Raw genomic sequence first — 10,342 nt, 5'->3', positions numbered from 1 at the left:
GGCCACATAAACAGCAAAGCCAAAGCAACTACTGTACATGACTGGTTTTGCGTGATGTGTAATTCCAGCTTCTAGAAATTAGCTTAATAAAATGACGTATTTGGAGGTTGTGTCCTAACAGCCAACATTTCTATTTTTCCTTTTTTAAAATGTGGTATGAACCAGATTTCATTTTAAGTCATGCAAATAACTGGCACTATATTTACACCTGTCCATAAAAGAGAGAAAAAAACGTTTAGAATAATCTTCTCTTTGATTCTAGCTAATGATTGAACATTGTTGGCTGCATAATTACTAAAAACATTGAGTAAAGTCTTGGGGCACTTTAAAAGCTAACTATTTATTCTGTCATAAAAGTTTTTGGAAAATAATTCGTCACATGCATGATGTAGTCCTGTGGTCCATAAAACCTCAGGTCATATTATCTTTTAAGATACCCCAATAAACTTTTTTTGCATTTTGCTACAACAGACAAACCTAATTATCCCTCCAGAAATACTTTCTAATAAGATACATCAATATTTGTTTTGGATGAGATAGACGTACAAAATGATTTAATTGGGCCCGTTCCCTTTTCCTTCACGCGCATCCAGCCAGTTTCATCTAACCCAAGGAAAAGGTTGACTGCTTCCATCTCCCTCTGCGTGATCCTCCTTGGATCTCTCTTCCTCTGTCACATCGTTGGCAAAGGGAGTGATCTTCTCCAGTGAGAGATCCGTTTCATACTCCACATGAATAATGGCCGACAAAACAGTTGCACTGTTACCATGAGATGATTGGAGTTCCTCCTCCTCGCCCGGAAAAGTGATAGCATGAGGGAGAAAGTGTGGGTAGCTTAAGGTCCCGAGTTCTTTTGGGCAGGTGGTGTCATGGTGGTAGGAAACCAACTCGTTGCTGAAGTTTACTGTCTCCACGGCAGTGCTGGGACACAATCGACCACAGCCCAGGATGGCTGCAAAAGCCTTCCGGAAGTCAGCATTGAAGGCATAGATGATGGGATTGAGAGAAGAGTTTGCCCAGCCAAACCAGACAAAGATGTTGAAAACTGTATCACTCACGCAGGGGAGCTTCCCCAGCTTATGAAGGCTGGGATCGCAGAACGGCACGATGCAGTTGAGCACAAAGAAAGGAAGCCAGCAGAAGACAAAAACTCCCATTATGATAGATAGTGTCTTCAGGACCTTGGTTTCTTTTCTAAAGGAGTTCTTCAAGGAGACCTCATGAGAACACTCACTGCTTTGGCAACTCTGGGCGTGCTCCACAGCCCTCTCCAGAGAAGAGATCCTCCGTATCTGTCTCTGAGCAATGCGGAAAATCCGGGTATATGTCACGATCATGATGGCGACTGGAATGTAGAAACTGATAAATGAGGAGGAGATAGCATAGGTTCTGTTGAGGCTCGAGTCACAGTTTCCCTTGAGCATCCAGGTGAGGTTGGAGCCCAATTCCTCACCAGGAAGCAGCTTCCTGGCTTTGTGCCATCTCAGATGGACAGGTATGAATGAGATCAGAACAGAGAGCATCCAAGCCACCCCAATCATGACAGAAGCTACCCGCTGGGTCATCTTCCGCTCGTAGCAGAAGGGGCTGGAAATGGCCCAGTAGCGGTCCATGCTGATGATGCACAAGTTGAGGATGGATGCTGTGGAGCACATGATATCGAAAGCCACCCAAATGTCACAGAAAGCCCCAAAGGGCCAGAAACCAGCCACTTCGGCGACTGCTTTCCATGGCATCACCAGCACAGCCACAAGGAGATCCGAAACAGCCAAGGAGATGACGAAGAAGTTGGTCACCTTGGAGCGTAGATGTCTAAATTTGATCACCGCCATGCACACAAGTGTGTTGCCCAGTAAGGTGAAGAGGATGAGAAGCACTAACAAGGCAGCCATCACCACACGCAAGGAGGTTTTTGTATGTTCCACTTGGCTTTTCTTCATGAACGTATCATTAGTCGTGGCAGATGCTCCATCTCTTCCTCCTGACAAGCCCGGTCCATCCATGTCTACCTGTGAGCCTTCTGTGCCCGTGATGCAGTGTGTGTGTCATCAACTACATCTTTGCTCCTCCAACAGTCACCACGAAGCCCAAGCTTCTCCACTTGCATTTCAGAAACAATCACCCCGCACTCCCAAACTTTCCAGGCTCACAGGCACAACTTGAGCTGAAAGAAGCAACGTCCCAACATTTTGCTCCTTTTCAGGACTCCAGCAACGAGCCAGACATTCCCTCCTCCACCGCCTTCTGCATCCCTAGGCTGCCACGCTCAGCCAGCCAGTTGTCACCTTCTATAATTTTGGCAGAGAGGATTCATAGTGCAAAGGCTCCTTCACTCTCTGCTTCCCGCCTTCCCCACAAGGCTTGCCACTTTTGTCTCTGGCCGGCAAGAGTTTAGCCAGAGCTTAGTCCATTTTCTGCTGGTAAAGATGGGATGGGGTAAGGTAAGACCTGGAGACGCAGAGAGAGATTGAGACTTTCTTCCCGCCCCCCCCCCCCCGCCCCCGTTTTGCTGCTGCTGCTGCTAGAAGCTCTTTCTGCATTTGAGCTCAAGTGCTGTTGCTGTGCTTCAGCTGGTCACCACATGCCAAGACCTCTGTTCAGGTGAGAAACCCTTTTGTTATCTCTGTGTACCTCTTTCTTCACAATTATCAGGGAGCTGAGACGAGGTATCTTCCGCAGAACCCAAGGACTCTCCCAAAAATAAAAAAGCAAACAAGGAGTGGGAAAGCAACTAGAGAAATTCTAAGGATTCAGAACCTTCGATTTAACATGAAGGCAGCAAATTCTTTCAAAAAATATCCTCTCTTTGAAGCAGAGCAGAAAGCCACCGAATGTGGGAGTCAGAAACTGCAGGGGTAAGAAAGGGCTTTGACCCAAACTATTGTTTTTGTTATGTTTGGGGTGGGGGGGAGGGAATATGCCGAAATCTCCCTGAGCACCAGCTCATTTTCAAATGCTCGTTTCAAAACAGTCATTTGAGTGGAAGGAGGAATTCTTTGATTTTACAGTAACGGAAATGTATATTTTTCCTTTAATTGGGAAAAAGTATCTAGTCCAACAGCCAGCCAATGGATGAAATCAGGGATCAAATTTCTCTATCTACTACTCTCTGCTAAAAAAAATTCTTCCCTGCCTTTCAATCCAGTCTGTTTTACTCTCAAGTAGCTTTATTTTAACATTTAATCAAGGCACCCACTTTTTTATAAGGCAAGACTGCTATTATGTCACCCTTAATCCTCCTCTTCCTTAGATTGAATATACCTAGTTCCCTTAGATGTTCTTCATATCTTTTAATCTCCAGACACCTTTATCGTCTTTGTTGCTCTTCTCTGCACTCTTTCTAAGGTCTCATCATCTTTTTTTGTATCATGGTGACCAGGACTGGGTGCAGTAGTGCAAATGTGCTCTCACCACTATATTATGAAGAAAGAAATATATATATATATATATATATATATATATATATATATATATATATATATATATATATATATATATATATATATATATATATATATAAAATGGGTGCAATTTCATATACATAGGCAGTGATAAAACCGAGAAAAAACTGTTTAAAAAATAACCCTATTCGGGCAGTTGCGCAACAGAATCCATGCATTTCCTACCTGATGGGCATTGCACTTTTGAGTTTTACTGGTACTGGCGACAGGGAACTTAGGTGACTACAAAATGATGCTTTGGTACTGTGCCACCAAGTCTGCCAGCATGACTAAAACAAGCCTATCTACCTCAATTCAAGTGCATGTACCTTTTCAAATTAATGGCCTGTGTTTGCTAGCAATGTCAGTTGCAGTCCTGCAAGCCTACATTTTTGCCCTCCTCTAACTGGGGTTTTAATTGCGTGAAACAGCAGGTGAAAAAGTGAGCTTTTCAAAACATTTTTTTCCACTGGGATACCCCTTTCCCGTGGTTGCTTGGCTGATCTACGTTCTGCCAAATTGCCCTTTGTGATGAATGATGCATTTAAGGCATTGGTTACTTTCAATGCTCTTTGTAGCCCGAGACTGCACAAATGTCAAACCTCACAAGCCATTTTAACCTAATCGGTTTTCTTCCTGAGCAAAACAGGGATGAAGTCTATAATACAGGATGGATGAGAAAGGATACCGAGTAATCAAACATAACACGGTTGGAGCATGATAGTTTATTTCCCGGGCATTATTTTTTGTTTCTGAAAGACTTGAAACACAAATACAGTATAAAGGAATCAAGAATGGGAAAACTATAAACCAAATCCTAATTCCTGTTCAACTTTTCATAGCACATCATCACTCTTTTGAGTACTTAGCCCAAAGTGGAAGTGAGGAAGTCTGGAAAAAGTGAATATACACAAGCTATGTTGTGCCTGCAGTTGAGCATTTCACCTTGGAACCAACAACTGATTCCAAGGTGTTTCTCAGCCTTGGCATTTCGAAGATGTGTGGACTTCAACTCCCAGAATTCTATGCTGGCTGGGAATTCTGGGGATTGAAATCCACACATCTTCAAACTGCCAAAGTTGAGAAACACTGAATTATTTCCAAGTGTTTATTCTTATCCCTGAGATCAGATCATCGAATCATAAGATTAGAAGGGACCTTGGAGGTCTTCTAGTCCAACCTCCGTAATCGTAACTGCCCTCATGGATGTTTGGTTTGTTCCCCATACTTTGAGCAGGGCTTCCGAGCCCTTTGTGGCTGACCTTGCTTTTCCTTCCTGAGTTTGTTCCTGCTAAGCTTGTAAGCCGCCCTGAGTCTTTGGAGAAGGGCGGGATATAAATGGAATAAAAATAAAAATAAATAAATAAATTTATTGAGACCCACGTTTAAGGGAGCTCAAAGCAAAATCTTCAGGGGTGAGACAGTTCAAGGGTTTATTTACAAGCTCTTAAAGCTCTTAAGCTCTTAAGCTCTTAAAACCCAGCTTAACAAAACACTTTCTGTGCTCATACAAATATTGAGTCCAAGCTAACCCTTTGAGGTTTAGCCTGGTTCAAGCAACAGTCGGAGACATTGGCTTGCTCCTCACAACACAACTATCTAATTGCATTGTAGCCAAGTCTAACATCATCAGATTTGCTCCATAAAGTTATCGGTTTGTTTTGGGATCTCATTCAAAGCCCTAAATTGTTTAGACCAGGGGTGTCCTTGGCAACTTTGGATGAGCCTTGGTGGAGCAGTGGGCTAATGCCTCCTTAAGTAACACCAGCTGCCTGCAATTAGTGCAGGTTCGAGTCCCACCAGGCTCAAGGTTGACTCAGCCTTCCATCCTCCCGAGGTAGGTAAAATGAGGACCCAGATTGTTGGGGGCAATTAAGCTGACTTTGTAAAAATGCCGCTTGGGGGGTGTATGAAAGCCCTAATAAGCAGGCATATACATAGAATGAAGGCTATTGCTAAGCTTGTAAGCCGCCCTGAGTCTTCGGAGAAGGGCAGGATATAAATGGAATTAAAATAAAATAAAAATAAAATAAAATAAAAACTTTAATAATGTTGACTAGAGAATTCTGGGAGTTGAAGTCCACAAGTCTTACAGTTGCCAGGGTTTAGACCAAAGATACCATAACCCTCAGCTTGGTATCCTAGGATTGTCAAGCAACAATTCATTAGAATGAGAAACAGAACCTTCTTAAATCCACATTATGTAAGCATTTGTCCTGGTTGACTTGACCAACTATCTCTTAATGATGTTTTCATAGATGGCAAAAACCTATTTAATAGTTATTTAAAATAATTTTGTGATTCTGATGCATTGTTAGTCCTGAGTAATTCAGAAATACCAGAAGAGTTGCATATAAATTTCACATCAAGAAATAAAATTTGACTAAGAAAAATGTCGTTTTTAAAATTGATTTCAGAAAGAATTTTCAGAATCTGTAACGGCTGGTTGGCTCTAACTATGCAATCAATATAATTGCCCTACCAAGGTTATGTTCCAAGAATAATAATCCTTATGTGGGCATCTCCTTTCAAAACTTCCTGCCAGTTAAAAACAGCAAAACACAAAAAGGATTGCTCTGGAACAGTTCTAGCTGATGATCTTTGTAATTGCAAGGAGCTTTTATATAAAGAATATTAAATAATGGTATCTCTCTTAACTATGGCCTAAATGACACAGACCATTTCCCCACTTTGTTGTATTGTCTACTTAGAGTAGACCATCTCCAAGTTTCATGTAATCACAACTATTATTTTTGATCCAAAGACTTAATAATATAGGACGACCTCAGATGCCCCCTATTCAGAACCATCAGAAGCAAGGCAGCAAGGCAGCAAGCGGGGGTGGGGTGGGGTGGGGGGAGGCCTTTCCTAAAAACCTTCAGTGGAGCATTGTAAAATATTTTGATTCAAGGCCCATGTCCCCAAAGGCGCTTTTTCCAAAAAGCTGCTGGGCTTCAGTCTCAATTCTGAAGAAGCTTCTCAGATGAGAAGCAAAACATTTTCAAAGGGGTGCGGGGTGGAAACCAAGAAAGTCCAGTTGCCTTTTGGGGAAAAAAAGCACCTCTGGGAAAACCATGACCTGGATGATTGAGAAACTGCATAGAAGTTAAAGGCTGATGTTACACTGTCAAGCAACTTTTAAGAATTTAATTGGAAGTGTGCAAAAAGCATAACCTTCAGCGGCCACGAGAGCCATGTTCAAGGAGGTGCAGAACTCTACACATCCCTATCACCCAGCCTTCTTCCTGATCTGGGGCTTTCTACCACCCACAGCACTGTCCTGATCTCCCTCCATCCCTTCTTTTCTATGTATTCTCATTCTTTCTCTCCTTTCTAGCCAGTATTCTACCTCCATTGCAACATCTGCATCTCACGCTGCTTTTCTACCTGGCATTTCGGATAAAAAAAGGTTACAGAAGTTTAATTTGCTCCTGCGCTTGTTGTGAAACCCAACCAAATTATCTTTGCTCTTCTTGTTCTTTATAAGCAGTGGCATACTCTAACTTATCACATGCTAATACTGAAGCTGGCGTACTATAAAAGCATAATGTCTTATAGTATACAGTATACGCAGTTTGCCCCTTGATCACTTCTAATTAAACAGTTCTTTTTAAGTACTTTTTAAATATCAGGATACTTTGCTAAACAAAGCATCTTTGGCAAAGCCAACAAGGATTTAGGAACAATGCCTCTGCCCAATTGCTGCCAAGATGAGGGAAAGCTGTAATTTTTCTCTAGCTGTAGCTTTGTTTAAGTCTTCTAGGACAACAATGTACACTTTTCACAACAAACAAGAAAAGAGCGCAATCACTTCCTAGACTGTATTTCACTCAAACCCCAATTACTAACTCTTCTGAGGAACATTTGTCGAAATCAGCATGAGGTTTAAATGACTAAATCAATAAGCAGATTAAAATTAATGACCAAAGCAATACTTGTAATTGCTTTGGAGAAGAGGACTTAACCTGAATGAATAGCTTTATTACTGAATTTGGATCTGGGGGAGTGGGGTAAAGTTAAGACACAGTAAAAGAGAAGGATGCAAATCCCTGCTTAAAAATGGAGTCTATCAAATGTTCCTTGGGCCACTGACTCTCTCTGAAACCCACTTAGCTTCTTGAGGCTGTTGCATGTTAAAATGAGGCAAGGCAAAGACGCCATCACGTTGCACTTTGAGTGACATCACAGACCCATCTATGCAGTTGTCTTGCAATAATATGCAAGTATATTTTCTATTTCTTTCACAATCTAGCATGCGGTCATGATAATTTAGCGGTCTCCCGTGTAGGTAATAATCTGCTAAGCTTTTCAAGATCAGCCACGTTGGTTAGGTGCTAGTAATATTAAAACATTCATTTGCATGCTAATTCCATATTGGAGATGAGAAAAACTGAAGTGGGAGAATGGCTTAGTCAGAATGTCCATCTATATTATTATTTCAAATTGTATAGCCACTCATCTCACAATTATGGGTTTCAGTGGCACACATGGGGTTAAAATCAAACAAAACAAAACACAGTAGCAAAAGTATTAATGGCAGCTAAAGAGAAACCCAACATCCATTATATAAAAGAAAAACAGACCAATAGGCACACCTAATTTCCAAATTCCATGTCCAAGGGAATATCCAAGGATTTCCAAAATCCTAGCAGATCAGAGGACTTAGTGTTCCAAAAGGCAGATGCCACCCAAGATATTTTGGAAAAGGGGCTGGAAAAACACTTGAAGAAGTGACCTCTATAAATAATTGCTGAAGAACTTACAAAGGGAACTGGAATTTTAGTGCAGTGAAAGAACCCAATAATAGCAGCATTAGCCTTATCTCTTTTGGACACAGTGATCTGGACGAAGCAATACTAGAAAAGAATGATCTGCTGTAAAACCAAGGAACTGGAGGCGTAAGTAAATGAAAGAAATGAAATTCATCTGTCCTCAGACTACTTTTCCTACATGAAAATGATGAGTCCCAGTGCTAATATCACTGTGGATTTAAAACATAAGCAGGACAAGAAACAATGGTTGGAAACTGATCAAAGAGAGATGCCACCTGGAATTGAGGAGAAAGTTCCTAATAGTGAGGACAATTAACCAGTGGAACAGAAGTTGGCTTCAGAAATCATGGGCACTCCATCACTGGAGGTTTTTAAGAAGAAACTGGACAATCATTTGTCTGAGACACTACAGGTTCTCCTGCTTGAGTGGGGAGCTGGACTAGAAGACCTCCAAGGTCCCTTCAAGCTCTATTCCTATTCCTATTCCTATTCCTATTCCTATTCTATTCTATTCTATTCTATTCTATTCTATTCTATTCTATTCTATTCTAGTCTATTCTATTCTATTCTATTCTATTCTATTCTATTCTATTCTATTCCATATTTATTCTCTCTTCTATTCCATTCCATATTCTATTCTATTCTATTCTATTCTATTCTATTCTATTCTATTCTATTCTATTCTATTCTATTCTATTCTATTCTCTATTCTATTCTATTCTTCAATATGTTAACCACAAGCCAGAATTGCTCCCTGCTCAGAAAGAAAAATATCTTAGAGAGGTGTTCATTATGGAGCTTCATATTTTATATTTTGGCATTATAAAAATTAAGCCAATATATGAAAGTTCTTAATTCATATGATTCAAGAACCTCAAGCACCCGAAGAGGACAAAATGCTGCAGATTCCAAGCAAACCCTTTCAACTACCTTGTTTTTCCAAGCTTTGTCCATTATCTCCTTGCTACCTTTTATTCCACCAGCACAATTGCTTCTTAGGCAAATATTTTTAATTCCCAGTTCCCCAAAACATGCCCATTAATTCCCAGGGAAATAAGAATGTTTGCTCTCATTTAAAGCACCAAGTTAGAATCATTTTGGTACAAATTCAGGAGGAGGACAAAGCATTAAACATTTGGGTGCTAGTGGCGATATATGTACCCAGTGTGACATAAACACCCTTATTTTTCCCCTGGTATTCCACCATCACTAGCACATTTAAAATTTAATCTCTTCTGCTCTCCCTTCTAAAAAAACATTCTCTAGATAAATTGCCCTCTTTTAGTAACTAGAACTTTATAATTTCTTTTCCTTCATTCATTCGCTTTTAGGGTCAGTGCGTGAAAATTACAGACCACTTCAGCAAGGAACAAAATTGTTCTGCGTTAACTACTCTTCCAGTCTTTCTGACGTAGCAAATATTTTAGATCCAAACACATTAGAGACTGACATAATAAGACCTTCTTGTCTCTTATACAGATGATTAAGAGAAGCAGGAGATCCTCTTCTGCAGGTTGTATTGAACATTATTGTTTCCCAAAACATAAAGACTTTGAAGCTAGAGAGAGAAAATAACCTTTTATCCCTTTGTAGATTTTATATACACAGTAAAAATAGAGCTATTTATTACAAATGTTGGTTGGCAGAAGCTTGGACGAGTAACAGGCACTCACTCTGTTACGCGGCACTCGGGAAACGACTAGCACGCATATGCGGGGGAACCTTTACCTTTACCATATTACAAATGTTAATTCTGAGTATAAATAAATCCCTTGGAGTCAGCAGTATAGGTAGTCAACTTACAACAGTTCATTTAGTGATCATTTGAAGTTATGGCGGCACTGGAAAAAGTGACTTATGACCATTTTTCATACTTACGACCATTGTGGCATTCCCCATGGTCACATGATCGAAATTAAGATGCTTGGCAAATGACTTGTATTTATGACGGTTGCAGCATCCCGGGGTCATGCGATCCCCTTTTGCGACCTTCTAACAAGCAAAGTCAATGGGGAAGCCAGATTTTCTTAACCACCATGTTGCTAATTTAACTACAGTGGTTCACTTAACAACTGTGGCAAGAAAGGTTGCAAAATGGGGCAAAACTCACTTAACAAATGTTTCACTTAG

At 40.6% G+C, this 10,342-nt stretch overlaps 1 protein-coding gene across 1 annotated transcript; it reads right to left on the bottom strand.

Annotated features, from left to right (window-relative positions):
• Window positions 1-599: 599 nt before the first annotated feature.
• On the bottom strand, window positions 600-2,003 carry LOC310644112 (D(1) dopamine receptor-like; the record flags this gene model as incomplete). The annotated part of the gene is made up of 1 exon (XM_083368884.1): window positions 600-2,003. One exon carries the CDS (start codon window positions 2,001-2,003, stop codon window positions 600-602), a length of 1,404 nt encoding a protein of 467 aa, XP_083225010.1.
• Between the last annotated feature and the right edge of the window lie 8,339 nt (window positions 2,004-10,342).

The sequence above is a fragment of the Vipera ursinii genome (assembly GCF_947247035.1).
Source record: "Vipera ursinii genome assembly, chromosome: 8".
NCBI classification, from domain to species: domain Eukaryota; kingdom Metazoa; phylum Chordata; class Lepidosauria; order Squamata; family Viperidae; genus Vipera; species Vipera ursinii.
Note: the sequence above shows the minus strand (reverse complement) of the source record. Positions and strands in the feature narration are given on the sequence as shown.